At 42.9% G+C, this 20,308-nt stretch overlaps 1 protein-coding gene across 1 annotated transcript; it reads left to right on the forward strand.

Annotated features, from left to right (window-relative positions):
• Positions 1 to 1,246: 1,246 nt before the first annotated feature.
• On the forward strand, positions 1,247 to 18,564 carry NUS1 (NUS1 dehydrodolichyl diphosphate synthase subunit). The gene is made up of 5 exons (XM_075087512.1): positions 1,247 to 1,793; positions 10,529 to 10,651; positions 13,079 to 13,231; positions 17,478 to 17,577; positions 18,332 to 18,564. Exons 1-5 carry the CDS (start codon positions 1,382 to 1,384, stop codon positions 18,420 to 18,422), a joined length of 879 nt encoding a protein of 292 aa, XP_074943613.1. The 5' UTR covers positions 1,247 to 1,381; the 3' UTR covers positions 18,423 to 18,564.
• Positions 18,565 to 20,308: the final 1,744 nt, after the last annotated feature.

Genomic DNA, 20,308 nt, shown 5'->3' on the forward strand with positions numbered 1-20,308 from the left:
AACTGAGGAGGAATAACACCAGCAAATTACTTTTCAAAGCAAACAGTTATATTATTCTTTATCTTCTGCTGGCATTCAATAACGGAGCAATCACTCACACGCACAGAGGCTGTTTTGTCAGGTGTCAGAGTGCAGCTATTTGGGTTTGTCGCCTATGCAAATGCAATTGACGCTTGGGTTTCTTGGGCACCCAGCACATTAAGCTCCACAACTGGAGCAGAAAGATGCAAGTTCATTTCTCTTTAAACTTTTTAACACATCATCAGTCACTCGAATTTTTGGTAGCTAAAGGTTTAGGTATTTATGGAGCAGCTGAAGCCTTCCTTGCAGTTTGAGTGTGTTCCTTTTGTTGGCTGATGTTGGTCTCTGTTAGAAGCCTGGGAAGTGGTTATTTTCTGAGCAAGAAAAATATTTTCATGCTACAGTATTTTTCATTCAGTTTTATATTGGCCGATTCTTTTAACGGAGCACTTTTAAGCGCTTCCCCGTGCCGTTTCGGCCCGCCCACGCCCGACGGCGCAGGGCTGCCTTGTCAGCTCCGGCTCTGCCTTTTGCCCGCCGTGGGACTTGCACCGCAGGTTTGTGGGAGCCCCGGGCGCAGGGCGGGCGCCCCCGTCCCGGCCCCGGCCCCGTGCGGTGTTGGCAGCGCGCCGTGAGGGGGGGACCCGCCCGCTACCACAGGCACCGGCGGCGACCGGGGTGTGTCCCCCACCCCTGCTCCAAACGCCGGGGCGGGACTGGGGGCGCCAGGGGGCGACAGGCGGCGCGAGGCGGGGGGGCGGGAGCCCCGGGATAGCTGGGGGGCAACGCAGCCTCGCGAACCGGCCCGGGGTGAGGGGCTGGGGGGGCTCTAGGCCAAGCACGGACTGGCGGAGCGGGGGCAGGCGCTAACCCCGCCTCCCGGCCCGAAGCGACGGCGCCGCCCGAACTGGCCGCCAGGGAGCGCGGCCCCGGCCCAGGCCCCGCCCGCGGCCAGCCTCCCCTCCCTTCCTGGCCCCGCCCCGCAGGCCCCGCGCCCAGCCTCCCCACCCCTCCGGTCCCGTCCCCTCCTCGCCCCGCCCTACCCCTTCCCTCACAGCCACGTCATTCGCTCTCCGCGGACGGAAGTGACGGCATCCCGCTTGGCGGCCAACGGGCGCCTGGCATGTGGCGGGGTGAGAGGTGAAAGATCAGGCGGGGCGGCAGGAAGATGGCCGCGCTGGCGGTAGTTGCCGGGCGGGGGACGCGGACTCAGTGAGGGGATGGCGGCGGCGGGGAGGCACGCGGCGCGCTGCGGCTGAGGCACCCACCGACTCCCCCCTCTTCCCCCGCGGGCCCCGCGCCGCTGCCCCGCGCGCTCCTGTCGGTTGGCGGCGGCGCCGCCCCGCGCCGCGCGCCCCCCATGAGCGGGGCGGGCGGGCTGGCGTGGCGCGCGCTGCACGCCCTGCTGCGCGCCCTGCTCTGCGTGCAGCGCGCGCTGCTGGCCTGCCTGCGCGGCGGGGCCGGGGCCGGGCCCCGCGCATGGCTCCGCCGCCGCGCCGCCTCCGCCGCCGCCTCCTCCTGCGCCCTCCTGGCGCCCGCCGCCGGAGCCTTCGCCTTCCGCAGGGCGGGCGCGGGGCGGCGGCGGCCCCGGCCCGCGGGCGCGGCACAGGGCCGGCAGCGGTGGCGCTCGGACGGGCGGGCCCTGCAGAAGCTGCCGGTGCACATGGGGCTGGTGGTGACCGAGGAGGAGCCGAGCTACGCTGACATGGCCAGCCTGGTGGTGTGGTGCATGGCGGTGGGCATCTCCTACGTCAGCGTCTACGACCACAACGGTGAGTGGGGGCGGTACCGGTACCGCGGGGGGGGCCCCGAGTGCCGGCCCGGACGGCCCCGCGCCCTCCGCCCCCTCCCACCCCCCGGGAGCCGTGGGGCCTTCCCCTGCCGCTTGGGGTCTTTCCGCGCTGCGGGCAGCACCGGAGCCGCTCGGCCTCTGCAGCCCCCCGGGCGCCGGTGGGGCCGGCGGTGCTCCGGGCGCCCCGCCTGCCCCGGCTGTGTGCCGGCGTGAGCCGGTCCCGCCCGCTCACGGCTGGGGAGGGTGGTGGGGCCTTTCTAGGCAGAGCCTCGCCCCCGAGCTGGCAGGGGTCGCTGGCACCTGAGAGCCGTGGCTGTGTAGGGGACCGGCTGTCGGCAGAGGAGGGCTTTAAGCTGCCAGCACTTCCGAGCTCTGTTTATGGCTGAACTCCCAGAAGGAGATGAATGAGAGTAGCCATCTATTTCCTGTGAAGAGACAGGGTGGAAAGGTGGTTAAACGTAAGCATGTGTGTCCGGTGTGCTGCCTGTATTGTGAAACTTAATTATGTGTGTGGTCTGCATTTGGTATAAGAACTGGCGCTACTTGATGTTTGAGTTAACTGTGAACCAGTGCTTGTGAAAACTTTGGTGTCTTCATATCTGCTGTGTGATTATATTAATTATTGGGTCTCAGGTATAAGACTGTTGAACTCTTGCTCTTACAGATAAGTGATTTCACGTCACTGAGTATCTTAAAGATAAGCTCAGAGTTTGGATTTAATGTTCTGTGGAACAATCATGGAACAAACCTGTCTTCCTCATACCTATCCTTTTCCTACTGAGGAGATGAAACCAGCCATATTCAAGATATTAAGTGAAGCTTTCAACCCAGCTGTTGAGAGATGATCTCTAACTGAGACTAGTCAAGCTGTCAACTCAGAAAGGCCAACGATACATGAGGTGGACTGTGTCCTGTTTCTGTCCTCTGTGGAGGAGAAAGCTTCATGCTGAAGATCCTGATGCTCTTGCTGTCAGTGGTGAGACTGGAGGAGAGCAGTGTTTAACTCTTGTTTTGAGCCACTTCTGATGGCTGTCTAGAGATGTCATGCAAGTTAGGTTAATTCTGTAGATTTATGCCAGGTTAGAGGAACAGTCTGCAATAGTAGCCTTCTAGTGCTCTTTCAGGAAAAACTCAGCAGTGAGTCCCACCTAAGTAGGTGCAGTCTGTCATCAAGTGTGTGAAAGCATCTGAGGTATGTAGGCCTTTCCCTGAGCATAGGCATTTGTTGGTTTTGATTTTTTTTTTTTAAAAAAGCCACTGCCATTAATAGTTCTGTTTCATGTCTGGTCCTTTGTATGTGGTATAAAACTCAAATGGCTTGACTTTTGCTAAATTCTCTAAGATTTTTTTTTTAAGAAACTAGGCTTAATACCAGTCACTTAGCAGTTTAAACTGGCCATCTGTGCAGGGCTGTTGTGGAACTTGGTTATCTTGTGTTTCAGTGGAAGACTACTTCCTCATTCGGAAGTCAAGGAATGGAATAAAATATTTGCATAACATGTCAAGGACACAGAAAGCAGTCAGCACCTCCTGAAAAGCTGTTTATATGTTGGTAATTTTTGCTCTCAATTTGGAAAGTGTTCAGCCAGGTGAAATGCTGCAGAGCAAATGGTAGTACCAAACATGAGTGAGAGTTTCCCTTATAGCCTGAAAAGAGATGTTTTATTTTATGGGATCTCTAATTTCTGCCAAACCTCAAATAAGCTGTTGCACTGTTGCCCAATATGTTATGTGTGTGTGCGTAGTTCCTTTTTAGATCCCTGCATTGTGCCACACAAATTATATATGAGAACTGATTTGAGGAACAGATCTAGCTGAGAGTTTCTTGGTTTTCAGATTGCTCGCCATGCAACCGCTCAGCTCTGAGGTAGGAGAAGGCACCAGCCAATGTGTAGGTAGCCACTGCTGCTGAGGTCCTGCCTGACAGGGAGGAGCCAGTGCTGTTATAGTGTCTGATGCCTTGATTGTGGAGAAGCTACTTCTGCTTTTCCAGCATGTGTGTTGAGATCCGGTCAGACCGAAGACTATTACAGGACTGGAAATATGATGACCAGAAATGACAAGGTTATGTCCTCCGAAGAGCAGTATAGCTGAAATAACCTTGCAGAACAATTGTCTTTTTGTTAGCAGTTCAGAAAAAATATATCTTGGAGGTTATTTGCTGCTAGTTCCATGTATTATGTTCATGCTAAAGTTACATGTTAAGAGGTTTTGTTAATACCTTTGAAATCTGAAAATATGGCTATGATCCTAGTATAAAGATGTAACGCTTTTCAGTAGTTCATTCTTCTTTTAGTTATTTGATACCAGAATATGGTGGTTTAATTGCCAGCTAGAATTCCAGTTTGTTTGGAACATAACTGAAGAAGCAGGACTTCATGCAGAGTAACTAAAATGTTTTAAATCAGTGGCTTTTGCCAAACTTTCAGATTTGATGAGAGTAGCCTGCCATTGCATGGGCATGTTCTTCATGGGTGTTCAATGGGTTTTCTGGGATAGCAGCCACAACTGCTTTTTGCACGGCATCTTGTCAGCTGAGCGTTTTAGACTGGTTTCAGAGAGTGAGCAAGTGGTCATTCATACAGCTTGAGTACACGCTTACTTCTGGTAATAGAAGATATGTTGACTTTCTTTTGGTGCTAAGCTCCTTATGGTGTCTGGATTGAGAGTACAGCCTTTCCAGATAGACTTGTCGTTAAGCAGGATGTTGTAGTTGTTGCTAAATCTGGTTCTGAATATAGTCATGTCTGGAACCCTCAGCAGTAACACTAGTGTAGTGAAGGGGAATGAAGTCAGGTACAGCTTGTTCTTATCAGTAGCAGAGGGTGAACCTTAATTACACCGTGCGCTTGTTTTTGTCTTCTCAGGTGGTGAGACTTAATTTCAGTCTGCTGAGCTTCTTCAGCAAGGTTCTGCATTCATACAATTGTGCCAACTATTGACTTAGCAAAGATATGTTGTCCCCACTGATGCTGGCTGTGGTGTCAAAGGAAACACAGTGACCAGTGATGTGAATCTGTGTTAGACGTAGTGGTGTGTACTTTAGTTTGTTTCCTTTTCCTTCATTGTGTGTTTTGTAATACTGAGGTTCTTCTCAGTGCAACAGGAAACTTTGATTACAAGAGTGGTCTTCTATGGTTCCGTTTTCTGGAAGAAATACTATGTCAGTTTCCTGTAGAAGACCCAAATTAAAAATGTGTCCTTAATTGCCCCCTCTATAGGAAGAGAGAGAAGCATGATGTTCTTTAAAGAAGTGCCAGATAAGCTGTATTTGTTTATAGCAATGAATTTCTATATTTGTAACAAAATTACTAAATAGAAGGTTGTTTCTGTATTCTTTTGTGTCAAAATAAGTAGCTGCATCCCAGCTGACACTAATGTGTTGCACTAGTAACTCTTAAGGGCAGCTTGGCTGGAGTTGTGCTGATTCTCATGGGCAATTACAGAAACCAATATGTTACAAAGGTATTGGGTAAGAGTTGAGGAATGTGATCAGGTACTTGGCTGTCTCTTCTCTGAATTCATGAAAATCACTATGCCAGAAGATGGGTAAAAAGGTCTTTGCAGAGTGCAAGAGGACCATAATATAAGTACCAGTCTTATACTCTAAATATATGGTGCTATGAGTAGCAGTGCTCAAAACTGAGATTTCCACCCACCCCAGCAGGCTTGGAGGCCTAAGGTGGTATGCTTTTACTGCCTCTGATGTTTAGGGGCCCTTTTCATTGCCCCAGTTTTCATTGATATGCAGCAGAACTGAGCCGTTTTAAACCTAGTGCTACTATGTGCACCTTGGTTTTTAAATCCAGACTGACTGAAACTTTAGTTTTCTGATCAAGACTCTACTTCTGTGGACTTCTGTATTGCCAATCCTATTACTTGATCGAAATCCAGCTGTGTTGGTCAAGACCTTATGTCTGAGAAATAAGGCAGCTTTTGCGCAGTCAGAAGGCAGTGATTATGCAATTATGTAATAGCAGTTAGATATCTTCTGGGGCACCCCAGCCTTTGACCAGTGTTACACACTTTAACTTTCTTCGGTTAAAGTTGCTTTGCCACTCAAAAGAGCTTGCTTGAGTGTTACAAGTCTAGAGTACTTTTTGGGAGCTTGCTGATTCCTGCCATTTGAGTACTTTGGGCTCCTGAATGGATGCTTCAGGTTGAAGGCTCTTTAAAGCTCATAGTATGACTGTATTGAGAACTTGGGTTTCTTCATCCTGGGTTTAGCTTTCCAGTGAACTGCTTTACTTTGACCAGTTTTCTCTTAAATTCTTTGAAAGGCTTGAGTACTGCAGTATGCAAAAGAAATTATTTCACTAGCTCCAAACACAGGATTTTACTCTCTTCCAAATGACTTGGTAGTTCAGCACATCTGATCAATCCAAAAAACTTTCTGGGTGTTCCCTTCACTTCACTCGGGGAGATAAATATGTTCTGGTTTTGTGTCACTGCAATGCTTTTTGTGAGATTCCAGTACCACATGGCAACTGCTGTGGGTTTTCACCCATGTGAAACTCCAAATTCAACAATTGTGTTTTGGTGTTGAGCTGGCAGGGGTCCTCAGATCACACTTACTAAAAGGGCTATCGCTAACCTAGAGAAGATAATCTCCATATAGGTATGGGTAATATGAAAGCAGTATCTCTTCTCTTGATTGCTGTTGAGCTCTCTTTCTCCTGGTACAGAATGTCCCTCTAAAAAGAAATGTGGAGGAATAGTCACCTACAAGGTCATAAGTTCTAACTTGAATTCGGCGTGTTTGGTTATTGCTTGCTAGCTTAAGTGGCTGTAATGTGGATGAAACTTAACTGACCTCAGCCACTTTCAAACTTGAGTTATACTTTTTCTAGACTTCTGGAATAGACAAGCCTAACACATTTTTCTAGCTCTCTGTCCTGTGAAGTCTAGTGTAATGATGCAAACCTTGCTTCCCTGCATTAAACTGCAGCCAGCATGATCCAACATGAGGATGTAGGCAGAAGTTGTTCAGGTGTTAAAACAGTTTCTTGCATGTACATTATTTGAAGTGGGTTATGATTTGACGTTTCTCAAACTGTTAATAGTTTGATGCTTAAAACAGACTTGTTACCTTCCAACTTTTCCCTTGTTGGTACGGGAAGGGAGTTGAGAGGAAAAAGCAAATAACTAAAATGCCGTGGAAATGCATTCTTTCCTAGGCTTAACTTTGGTTAAGGTGTTCCCTTGTAAGGAAGAGCTGACTCTTCTGTGTTTTACCAGGTTCTGCTGCTTTAAGAAGCAGGGCAAGTGAGAATGTTGAACTTTGAGATGCTACCAAGGCGTTAACAGGTGGTGGCTGTGGTAGCCTAGCTAGACAAACAAATGGTTGATACCACCTGGTGTTTCTCTGTGCTAGTTGTTCCCTTCCAGTTCACAGTTCCTGTCAGTTTTGAGCCTTGCTTCTGCTGAACTCACAATCTCTCAATTGCAAAATACATTTGTTGGTCTCTAACCCTAAAATGCTGCAACACCACAGGTGATTGCAAAGGGACATGGCTTGTAGCTATTGTAAAACTGAGCAAAAGGCATGTGCCCTGGAAAAGACGTGTGTAATGGAGGACTAGTGCAGGAAGCTAAAACACTTCTGGTTTGCCTCCAGTCTAATGGGGAGTAATGATCAACAGCAGGTTTGCAGCTTGTGCTGTAAAAACAAGAATTAACCCTGGAAACAGCTCACACAGTCGCAGTAGTTATAAAACTTCAGGTTTGGTTTTTTTACTCTTGCTTTGGGAATTGTAGTGCTTAAATGTGCATAATTCTTAAAACACTTCATTTGCTGGAATATACACATTTGCACCAGCTTACAAAGACCCCAGAGTTCTGACTGAACAAAACAGTTTCTGCTTTTCAAAAACAACAGGTTTTTGTATCTAATGAGAAATAGTGACAATTTCATGTTTGTGTTCCATATTAGAAACAGTAGTGGGGCTGAAACTTTTCCCACTTAACAGCAAACAGCTGTAATAACAGTTAAAATTTTAGACCTCTTGTCAAACATTAGCTTTCTATAATGTTGAAGTCATTATGGACTTGCTTTCAGCTTCTGTGGAAGACTGAACAAAATTGGAGGGTAGTGTTAAATTAGGGCTTAAGTCTTGCTGCCTAGGAACACTTGAACTCTGTTAGTGAGTTGGTCTACTCAGGAACTCTTGTTTACTATATTTATCATGTATAAATTATCAACAGCATCTTCCAGAACTTTGAAAATATATCCAAGGTAGCTTTTAAAAAAAAATACCGTGTAGACAAATGGGTTTTTGAGATACTGTAAGGGAAGGGAGTGTATGTCTGAGCCACTACCATGTAAAATAATTTTTAAAATCAAATGTAAATTTTGGCTATGTACGTTGCCTCTGGCAGGACTGTATTTGCCATCATGTGCATTCATAAGAAAATCTGTGGTGCACTGAGTGAGAGACAAAACACTGAAGGAGTAAAATTGCCAAATGCTATTGTTTTAAATGAAGATTTCAGGTAGCTTGTATGGTTATTAGGTTCTGATGTGCTTCAGGATCCTCTCTGGAGGAAAACTGCAAGTGTGTCAAGGTTAGTGGATCAGTTGTAACTTAGGTGTGGAGGTCTTTCCAAAAAAGACATACTACAACTGTCAAGTACAACTATGGTATGTTCCAGTTTATGTTAAATAGCTAATCCAAGAGCAGCACAGGACCCAGGTTTGAACAGCTAGAGATAAATGAGGAGAGTAGAAGGGAAATGCTGGTGATCTTCAGAAGAATCACAAGAACACATCCAGCATGTCTTCAGTATCAACTGTATGTATTAAGGACCTTCAACTTCAGAGCTGGACCAAGTCCTTTATCTGACGTCCTTTTTTTACTGAGCAGTAAGCACCTTAGTCTACTTTCCTACCTGCTATCCCCAAAACCTTCATTTACTTTAGAGCTGGAGTGCAGATTCTTAAATTCATTCTTCTGGTCTTTGACAGGAATAGGCAACCACTTTTCAGGAGAAACGAATTTGTCTTTAGTGTCGGGTAGGGAAAGGAAAGAAGAGAGCAGCTGTCCATTTCCCAGATTGGGAGCCTTTCCTCATTATGCCAACTCTTCTTCTCAATATTGACCATAGGGGGTTTTCTTCCTCATCTTGAAAAGTGGATGGAAATGAAGTGACACTTAGAGGTGAGGCAAATGTAACCTTGTACCGATCTTACTTGAAGATGGTGTGGGATTAGCAATTGCAGTAGCTGCGCTGCTGCTGACCTTCAGTGTAAGGAAGACAATCAGTGCAAACTCCAGCACAAAACAGACTTATCCAAGAAGAGTTGTATCGAACAGCATATTCAAAGCAGCACTCTCAACTTCTAATATGTACGAGTGTGCTCCTGCTTACTAATGTATGAAGTTTTACAATTTAACTTTAGACTTACAGTATTCTAACACTTTTTTTTGATCGAGGTTGCTGCTTTACTGAGAATTGCATGTGTGTCAACATGTGAATTGGTTATGAACATCCCTTATGCTTGTAGAATGAAATTAATTATTTTTTTGCAGGAAGTATCCAGGATGGGAGGAAAACCAGATGCTTTACCATTCTTCAAAACCTCTAATGAAACCTGTATAAAAATACTGATTCACTAGGGCTAAAAGGCTAGCGTATTAAATAAATGCATTGTACCACTTCATGATGCAAATTCACTCCTAATGTATTATGGTCTTAACCCAATGGTTGTACACTGTTTGACCACTACTGCTGTAGAAACCGCTGTTTGTAGCAGTTTCTAATCCCAGAATCAGGTTGAGGTGATGAATCACCAGTCTGATCATAAAATTGTATACAAATTCAGTGTCTCTTGAAAGATTATTGTGTGGACATCTTTAGACTGGTCAGTGGAAGTACTTGATATAGGATTTCTGAATGAAACGTAGGCTCTTAGTAACAACCCCTGAATAGAGTGTGATAAAAGCATTATCAGTTCCTAGGTAAATATGCCTAGCCACACTTCTGCGTTGCAAATATTTAAGCTGTAACACTTAATTTTTACTGTGGCTTTTAATTAGAAATAGTTGTGTTGTGTGTCTCGAGCTAGAACTTCTTTTAGAACAGGAACCCAAGTATGTTTAGTTAAGCAAGCTTTTGTAATCTCCTGCACTTAAAATGTCTGCCATAAACATGTAAGTATTTACTCCTTGGAATATACAGCTTGTGAAATCATCTTATTAGGAAATCTGTGGCACAAAAGTGGACAGTTACTGTGGCCTTACAGGCAGATTTAGTCTTCTGGCTCCTGCTTTGTGGTGACTTGGTTTGTTAGCCTGCAGCCTTAATGGTGTGTCACTAAGTGGTAGCAGACTTTAGCTGCAAATTTCCAGCACCATGGGCATTAAAGAAACTTGGTGTTAATTTGACTTGGTGGTCCTGTGCTCGTGGGGCACTGCTATCTCAAACTATTGCGGGCATGCTAAGAGCAATGAAGTAAGTCTTAAACTATCCCTTATACAGTTGTACCTTGCTACTTAAACCAAGCTGAGTGAAAGAAGAATGAAAGCACGAGTTGTCTTTCCAAGGTCACTGAAATCAGTCATGTGCAATAGTGTTTGCTTTGGATTCTTGCCGTACTTGTGAACTCCAGTTTGAAACCAGTACTGACTACCTGATTCTTTTCTTCCTGTTTAGTGTCAGATTTGTTTTGTAGCACTCTTCATAGGAGTTGGCTGACAATGCAACCTTTTTTTAAAGGTATTTTCAAGAGGAATAATGCAAGATTGATGGATGAAATCTTGAAACAGCAGCAAGAACTCTTTGGACTAGATTGCTCCAAGTACACCGTGGAATTTGCAAATCAAGACAAAGCTGATCAAGGTAAGATGAATTGCGAGGTGGGATTGGTACAACTAAATAGCTGTATATAAATCAAATTCTGCTTTTACTTAAACACATTCCTCTGTACAGTGACCTTTTCCTTCATTAAGCACTGATAATCAGAACACACACAACCTTCCCTGGGCTAGTAGTAAACTTTCATTGTGCTGCTTTGTTCTTAACTAATAGTGAAGTGTTGCCCTCTCCTTCCCATAGACTGGGTAGTCTGATCGTCAGCCTGACTGTTGTGCCATGACCCCTTTAATGCATTGGTGTAGCTCAACTCCCCACTGTTTCAGTGAGACGAATTCGTTTGCTGAGAGAGTTGAAAAAGCACTGGAGTTTCTGTAAGGGGACTGATGTCAAGTTAACAATGCATGCACTTCCATCTTTCCAAACTTACACCTCAAAGTTTGGAGGAAAAAGGGAATGAGCAAAACTGCTGGTTGTCATGGCAATGTATAATGGTGCCAGCAACGTAAAGTTTAAAAAAAACCCAAAATAATAAAAAACCCTTGTGACAGCAGCCTTTGCATGTAGTAGAAGTAGAAAACAGTAACATGTTTTAAAGTTAATGTTCCTTATTCAACACTATCTCCTGTAAGTACTCATTTAGATATGCTGACTAACACAAACACTTGAAGTCTATTCAAAATCTAGTAAATCAGAAGCATGTGCTTACTAAAGCAAGCCTTTGCCTTGGAGGGATAGGCTGATACTTAGTGTTCTTAAAACTCATATTTAAATAGGTCTCATAGTAGAAAACCCATTATGTTTTAAGAGAATCATATTACATAGTTCAAAGACTTAAGAGAAAAAAACTACACAAGGTCTAATACATTTAGCTGCGTTTAAGATACTGTTGGCTGAGTTTTGCTTCCCTTACAAGAGTTAATAGGATAGTAAGATCCTTTGTGCCAGTTTTCTAGTATGAAATCCAATGTCGTAGAATAAATTTGCCTTGTAACCAACTTAGCCTAAGGTGCTTGTATTTACATGGAAATATCTGAGTTTCATGTTATTTCTCTCTATCCCTGTGAAGGTTGAAATAACCAGCAGAAAACAGGGTAGACAGGCTGTTACTGTCTTAAACTCTAGCATACCTAGCTTCATCTACCTCAATCAGGATATTCATGTCCAGACCAAATGAACTACTGGAAGAGACTGCTCAGGCTTGCTAACTGCAAGGGTACGTTTAAGTCTCACGAACCTTTTGTACTGGAAACTGAAAAGCAGAAGTTTTTTCTGTTCTCTTTAGAATTTTTCATACGAAGAGGGCTCCACAGTCAGACCAGGTGCTTCATACTTGGAACTGAACAAGCTGACACCTGTCCAGTTTATAATATAAACTGCAATTTTTTCACTTTTGAGAAGCCAAAAGACATGTCTTACATTTGAGAATACTGTTAGAGAAATATTCTTTAACATAGGACAAATGAAACAATATCAAGGAACAATTATTTTTACTGTGGTGACTTTGGATAGGCTAACTGAGGTTTTTTGGTGTTCTTATGAGTCTCCTGACTGTATTCTGTGGTCCTTTGCAGTCAGGTTCTGCAGTTTTAAGAAGTGCTGTTTTTAAGTATCTAGTTATAGCTGTCGTAAGTTCTGTATCAGTCTAATGTGTCCACACGCTAGTATTAAAACCAGTTACTTCAAGCTGGGTTTAGTATACTATCTGTAGCCTTCAGCTTCCTTGGTAAGTTTACCTCTTAAGTACATTATCAGAATTGACAATGATGCAAGTCATGCAGTGTGAGAAGGCTTTTACCTCACAGTAGTGTAGACAATAAGATCATTGTGAAATGTCCTGTTAAGTCACAGACATAGTTACAGGTTAATGGGTGAATTCTGGTACTATTATCTGGTTCCTAGCTTCTCTGTAGCAATCTTAGATCAATATTGTAACTCTTGCATCAATTTCGAAGTGCTGCTGAAAGATCCTGTGATAGTCTTCAGGGACGGCCCCAGCTTAATCATTGTGTCACATGAATGTCCACAGTAGCTGTTAAAAAACCTTCCTCTTTTAGGGTAGAGATTAGATAATTTTTTTCCTTTCCCTGAACTGCAAGTCTTTCTGCATTGCTTACCACCCTCCAGGTTACTGTCTAGGCTCCTTCCTCTCACTGATTTGTCTGACAGCATGAGAACCATTGCAGATTCCCTGGAAGACTCTGTTTCAAGACTGACATTAAAACACTTCTCACAAGGCTCCTCAAAATAGTTGCCTTAAACTTGCTTTTTAGTAATACAGCAAATCCAGAAGATTCTTACAAATTCTGTAAGAGATGGATGAGGTATATCTGACTAGCTGTATAACGTATGAAGTAATCTACAAGTGACTTTTAATCATATCCTGTGAATAGCTAAAGCATATTCAAACCAACTATATTTCTGTTGCTTTTAAACTGTGTTTTGTACTTTCAGTTTTAAATTGCCAATCTACATTGAAGGTGCTGTCCCCAGAAGATGGAAAAGCAGACATAGTAAAAGCTGCTCAGAACTTTTGTCAGTTGGTAGCACAGCAGCAAAGAACATACACAGACCTGGATGTGAATGTGTTAGACAACTTATTAAGTAGTAAGTATGATATGGTCTATGGGGAGGAGGGGAAAGAATACTTGATTCATAAAAGATTTGGGTTTTGGTATATTTATTGCTTAGAGTGTATGCATCTTGTTGCTTAGTCTATCAGGGTAAGTTACGATTATTACTTTCAGGCTTGTGCTAAAAATGTCTTACTGCTTTATTCCCTTTTGAGTTTTTTCTTTAAGCAGAAAAAAAACCTTAAGCCAGATTGGAGAGTGTCAGCTTCTCAGAGTTTACAGCCTCTGTGGTATGTTCTGCAATGAGCTTTCTGAAAAAAAGTACCACTGAAACTAGACTATTATAACTTAGGTTAACTTCTTGCTAAGTTAGTATAGGGCAAACCAGGATATGGGCAGAGATCTAGTTACAGCAATTAAAGCTGTTACTGCTGCCTAATTACCACCCTGAGTGCAAATGATAGAGCACTTGCTGATTTATTGTTGCTGTATAACCCACACTAGTTTAGTTACCTTTGTTACTAATTCATGCAGGTTACTGACTCTGCACTGAGGTTCATGGGTATGTGCAATAGCTGTGAAAAGGGTGGGGCTGCCCTAATCCCACACCTGAGAGAATTAGTTTAGAACAAGCCTCCACTTCCCAAAGGTGCTATGGAGCTGTAGTACTTGCTCAGCTTTCCTAGATGATCCATGCATGTTAATTGCAGCTGTAATTAACTTGGCAGGGTTCAGGTTTCAGATTGCACACTTGAACTTGGATGTCTGCAGGCACATTATTGTAGTGTGGCTCCCATTAATTGGACTTCAGAGAGGGAATCTTTTTGCCGAATGGGTGATCAGCTGAATTGCTCTGCAGACTGACTACGCTGGCAGTTTAATCTTAATTTCAGACTGAATTTTCCCCGGTTGACAGCATGCTGCATGATAGCTTCTCACTGTAATGGAATTATTAAATGTGTTTAATAAGGCACCTAAAGAAGTAACCTAGACATCTATCCTGTTATACCCTAAAGGCAATCTAAGGAAATCAATAATTGCTTGTCTGAAACAGTAACTCACTTTGCAAAGAACTGGTGACAGTTGATACCTGTGTATGTATTTTGGCTAGTGATGTTTAACTGGAGCTTCTCAAACACTTGTTCAAGACCATCCATTCATTTCAGTGCCTGGATATGCTAAAAGTGTAGGGTCCAGTCTGCCTAGCCTTAAAAACTGGACAGACTTATGGTTCCAGTGATGCATGTTTGAGCACAGAAGAAGAAATATCCTAGACTTTTAATCAGTCAAAACTATAAACTTTGAAAACAGGCTGCTTAATCTATGTAGTTAATAACTAAGGTTAGTATCTATAACTAGTCCTGCTTATTAATTTTCCCGGTTTTAATGTTTAGGTCAGTTGGAGGTGAAGAACTACTCTTTCATGACTTATTTAGTAGTGACTTAAGAAACTTTATTTTAATTGTAGGCAAGTTTAGTTTCTGTGTACCCTCAGTGGCAAGGTGTTGAAAGTAAACATCTGTGAGTTACTGATCTAAATTGAGAGTGAGTTCTGAAAAGCAGTACTTGAGTAGCTATGGTTTTAGGGTTTGTGTTCATGGTGACTTCTCTAAGTTTCTGGGTTTCACATTATGACTTAAATACCTGTAAATGTAGATTTTAACTTTTCTGTTCATATTTAGGATGCAGTTATTGAAGTCTAGTCCTAAAATGGTATGGTTCTAGTTTGTCAAGTGGCTTAATGCAGTCACGCTATAATTCTTACAGCTTGTTTTCTTCAGTTTGAGTACTTTCTTCTGAGCAATGGCTCAGCTAACCAGCTTGTTTTCAGAGAAGTAGGTATCAGCTGCATTAATACTATCTCTACTTGCTGTTTGCTGCCTTAGTAAAGAACATGACTATCAGTTAGGGCTGTTCAAGTTGCCTTAAAATCTATGCGGAGAAGAGAAGGGTAGTGCTGTCAGCTCTACGCATTCCTTCATGTTTCCCTCACAGAACTCATGACCTAGAAGGGATGTTGCCAGATTCCTGTCCCTTGAGTGCCCAAGTCTTCTGGCTTTTTTTTTTGAGTCTACTCCCAAATCCTTCTGTGTTGCTATACTTGAAGAATGCTGTAACTCTAGTAGGTCTTAGGGGGCTTCCACATGTGAAGTAGCTGTGCTGCTAATACGTTCAGGTAGAGAAATGGATGCAGAGTGGAAGGCACAGTGCTGTGTTGTGAATAGGCTGTTCTGACTGTAATTCTACAGTGTACATTTTCATTTTCCTTCAGATAGGAACCAGAAGGAAATACTAGCATTAATTGGGCTCTCTGAAGGTCTTTTCCTGTTTGAAAAACCATTGCAGTGTTGAAGATCCTGCCGCTGAACTGGCCAGCTGAGGAGTACTCAGCTACTGAATCAGCTGATGAGTAAAGCTGTCCACTTCCTCCAGAGTCCCCACCTCTAAGTATTCACTGCTTCCCTGCAAAGCTCTTTCATACTAACATGCTAGCTTCTGAACACATAAGCAGCTTTTGCTTTATATTTTTTCTTACCTTTGAGATAAGATTTGGACTGTGGCACATGGCACACATCTAGATACTTCATCCTTCCTTAGAAATGCACATGCTTGGGAAAACAGCTTCTTTACATCTGGTAGAAGGATTATTATTGTGATGATTCAGTGGGGAGTAGGTGAACTTTTTGAAATCTCCAGCTTTGGTTTCAAAATCTGGGTGGAGCAAAATCTGATAGGACCTTAGTTTCCTGTTCTATTATTTGGAAATATAGTGGAAAGTTAAGTTCCACTACAACTAAACTTAAACTTAAAAAAGGCTCTTGACTAGTTTGGTTTTTTTAAACAAGTGAGAAAAGCACTGAGAAATAACACCTGAAGTTCACAGAAAATAAGCAGTATTAAACTTTTCTATCTGAAGGTAGATAAAATGTAATCACTCTTGCAGTTAACACGTAGCATTAGTTAAACAACAAATAGCATGCAATAATAATGGCTAATTGCAGCATTATAACAAAGTAGGGTCATGACTGCTGGAATGCTTTTCAGATGAGCGAGGTAGGTGCATGAACAACAGCTTACCTTCTTGGGTCCTGTTGGGGTACTGTACTGGATTCCACATGTTGCCCTAATCAACTTGGTAGAATTAGCGGGGAAAGCTGGACTAAGACTGTTCATTCTAAGCTTACTGCCTGTCTGTCAGTTTTAGCCTGGAGCATCTCAGGCATGGCAGGAGTGTGTATGGAAGGGAGACAGTGTCCTTTGACCACTGATTGTCTTCAACCTCAGGCGGTCAGTAGGATGCTCTCACTGATGAGCAAGACAGCAAGCTACTAAAGATTTAATTAGCTTCTGTTTTATTGGGGAGACTTCCTTGTGTGTCAAACTGTAGTATTTGGTCTCAGCTTTTCAGGGAATGAAGTTTATTAGCTTTTTTCAAACAGCTGTTTATGTCCTATTCCAGAGACAATGAGGTCATCTGAGTTGGGATTAGACTAGTGGAATGACAGTGACTGGGGCTTTAAGGTATTGGCAGTAAGAGTGTGAGCACTTAGTGAGGTCGTTTGGTGTTATTTAGCTCTGCCCTGGGATGGGTCATGCTATCCACTTAGTAACCTCAAAAAAAAAAAATTGCCCTGTTCTTCCTCACTCATTAACCAGAAAGATGTCACCTGCAACAGTTTGAAGTTTCATAGTGAAAGTTGTTCTTAAAATTGTCGGTTTAGCCAGACAGAGAAAGAGACAGTTCATCTGACAGTATTTTTTTTACAATTTTTCTTGATGGTTTGATATCAATTTGTTCTTCAGTGGAACTTCTTAAGGTGTTTTTGTGTGTTAGTAGTCCTTTTACTTTACTTGACTGCAACTCCATGTAGCTGAGTTAGGACTGTAGTAGATGTGAGTCAGGGTACAGCATGTTCGATGGTACTAAAATCAGGTTTGCCTAGACAAAACTAGAACAAGTCAGTTTAAACAGCAGTGTTAAGGTTTGCTGTTTAATTCAAAATAATGTAACTGTTCTTATCACTTCCTCACCAAGCCTTTGAAAACTACCTGATGTAAAAATAACAGTCCAGCTGGGCCCACAGTGGCTGTCTAAGCTTTTGCTCTGTTGGTCCTGTTCAGGTGGTGCAAGAGCAGGGCTTTTAATTGTTAACTTGTCCTCAGGAGCTTCACTTCGTTTAAAAAAAAAAAAAATTCAATGAAAAAGCAGATGCCTTAGGGATTAGAATTAAAACGAATCTTCGAGTGAATTTGACAAAACCTAATTTAACTTGTTACAGGTACAAATGGATTTCCTGATCCTGATCTAGTCTTGAAGTTTGGTCCTGTGGACAGCACATTAGGATTCCTTCCGTGGCACATCAGACTGACAGAGATCATGTGAGTTGCCTATACATACTGTAAAACAAGTTGGAGTAATGTCTGACTAAAGTCTTTATGTGACTTAATTTATGGGAATAGCCATAATAGGACTTCTGTCTAAACGAAAGTGTCTGGAGATGGATTTGAGGGTATTTAAAAGATTGTTAAAAGAAACCTGTCAAACGTTCACTGTTGGTCCTTCAGCCACAGCTAGGCAACAGCAAGCTTTACTCTTCAGGTTTAAGGAACAACTTTTGTCATCATCTAGTCTCAGTGGTCCAGTCCCAGTTCTGTCAATGTTCCTTATGTGGATTTTGGGTGGCTTACAGGTTTCTATCAGGGAAACTGAAGATATGAGGGAAATAAAATAATGTATGATGATCTGGATAACTTTCCAGTTTTGGCAACAACTGACTATAGCTGGTGTGAGCTGACTATAGCTGATCTGAGTGTTTATAGGGCTTAACACTCAACTTATACACTTAACACTTACGTGTTTATAGGGCACTTAAATGCCTGGGCAGACCTGTACTTCTCCAGCTTTCTCACTAATTTGAAGTGCCCTGTGTACTGTAATGGGTAGGCTTTGATTTAGAGGGTGACAAGATATTAACAGCTAGCTTAGTTACTAGAGTTGAGTGACAATAGGAGTGTTGAGAACAACTTCATGAGCTTGCTTTACTTGCTTTAAGTAGTGATATTCCTGGCTGGCCATATGAATCGTGTGGTGTTTGTGAAAGCTTATTTTAATTTCTCTAACTTGCTTTCTCAGTTCTTTGCCTTCCCACCTGAACATCAGCTATGAAGACTTTTTCTCTGCCCTCCATCACTATGCAGCCTGTGAGCAACGCTGGGGAAAGTGACTTCTGGCTGAGCATGTGGAGTCAGGCTTTCTGTGGGAAGGAGTTGATGTCTGTTTACAAGCACCTGTGACCCATAAGTCTGGTTCATAGTCCTTTCTTAATTTATCAACAAATTCAATAAAGTGTCTTACCTTTCTAGAGAGTCTGTGTGAATGCGTGAGAATCTATGGGCTGGGGGAAATTCACAGATATCCTGTATGAAAAAGACAGTTATTGCAAGCAAAGCTATTCAAAGCTGAATCACCCTCACTTTCATGTCCAAGAGACCAAAAGAACTTGCAAGAATTAAGTCTTGTGAAATCTACAGGACAACATAAATAGGAGTTCCATGCCCTGAAGGTCCTTAAATCCAAGGAATAACTCTTATGCCAGTTTGTTTCTTTTTAATTCTTCGTGGTCAGTCATTTCAGAGCTAATCACCTGATTTATCTTCAGATATACTTACTATATAATATGTGGATTTCATAGGGGTCAATATTGGTTCTGTTAACTAGGAGAATAGAGACCGCTACTTGCCTGTGTGACTAAGCCAGCAGTAGGTATCGAGTTCTAGAAATATTGAGAAGATTCCATAAAAAGGAATGGAAGCTTCTGTGGTAAGTAGATTAGGCAGTCTGGGCAGCACTATCAATCCTCTTTTTTTTTTTTTTTTGAGGTAAAATCAGAATAGTCATACAGCCCTGAGTGAAACTTCTTAGCATCGGGTCAGGTTTCCATAAGGGAATATGCATAAGCAGTACTATGTATTGTTTGTATACCTATTTTCCCCATAAAATTCTCACCTAAGGTGACTAAGGCTCTGGTATCACTTGCTGAAAAATCTGAAAATGGACTGGATCCACTTCCATGGCTTATGTGACTTGCTTGTTGTGCTCATGTACCCAGCAGGGGAGTCTGCTTAAGCCTCCTGTTAGGTTTGTCCTGAACTACGTGTTAGAAGTTGGAATGGGAGTCTGCAGCAAAGAAGATGAACTGAAGCTGCACTACAATATCTCAAAACTGAGATAACCAAATAGAAACATTAACTGAATGGTCTTCATTGTGGAATGTCCTGTTTGAGTTACATCCCTATTGTTGGAAGTAATTTGAAATTGGAAGTGTTTGTAGCGGCATTTGGGCAAAGCAATATCTTTAGAGCTGTATTACTGGAGACGAACACCAATACTGCAGCCTTCTGCCCTGCAGGCTGCAGAACTGTTGGACACTTCATTCTGGAAGTGTTTCCTACCCACCTGCCCCATCTTCAAAATGAGTCTGGCTTTATCTCCTTCAGGATAGGCATGTCACTAGCAGGGAAAACTTCTGCTTTTAAAAGGGAATTGCCAGATTGTAAATGAATGTCTGCTTCTTCGTGAAACAGTGCATTTTAACTGTTGTAGCTTGATGTAATGTTATAAAGCAGATTGCATAAACTCTTAGCTGCAGTTTTTTGTCATATGATGCTTGGATTGCAGTTACATGAGAGCGCTGTGGTCTACTTTATCTCATAAAAGAGGAAGGGATGATTAATCAATTAACTAATGGTTTTGACATCAAATAATATTACATATGGGCTGGAATGCTCAGAGTACTGTTGGCTTCCTTTTGGTCTCTGATGTTCGCCAGGTGCTCTGTTGCAGAGATGATGAACAGTCGTGCAATGTTTCCTGGGTTCTGTTGTTGCCATAGGAAAGTGTTCTCGTTGAATGTTAAGTTTAACTTTCTTGTGGGGAGCAGCTAGCCTGCTGGAGAGTGTCCTGAGTATTGAAGTTCATCTGTAATATGCATTTTGTTTCCATTAAAATGTAAGGTTGTGTTTAAGTTACCTTATGTAAGCGTTACTGTGTCACAGAAGCAATTCTCGTGCTGGCAGTAAAGACATAAAATGGGAAAAGCTTAGTTTAGTC

Source organism: Phalacrocorax aristotelis, chromosome 3 (genome assembly GCF_949628215.1).
Source record: "Phalacrocorax aristotelis chromosome 3, bGulAri2.1, whole genome shotgun sequence".
Lineage (NCBI taxonomy): Eukaryota > Metazoa > Chordata > Aves > Suliformes > Phalacrocoracidae > Phalacrocorax > Phalacrocorax aristotelis.

Excerpts from the sequence above, each read along its gene's own strand:
- NUS1 (XM_075087512.1), top strand. The coding sequence starts at position 1,382 with ATGAGCGGGGCGGGCGGGCTGGCGTGGCGCGCGCTGCACGCCCTGCTG. Across the intron at positions 1,794-10,528 it reads CAGCGTCTACGACCACAACG|GTATTTTCAAGAGGAATAAT; the intron begins GTGAGTGGGGGC and ends CTTTTTTTAAAG. Across the intron at positions 10,652-13,078 it reads TCAAGACAAAGCTGATCAAG|TTTTAAATTGCCAATCTACA; the intron begins GTAAGATGAATT and ends TTGTACTTTCAG.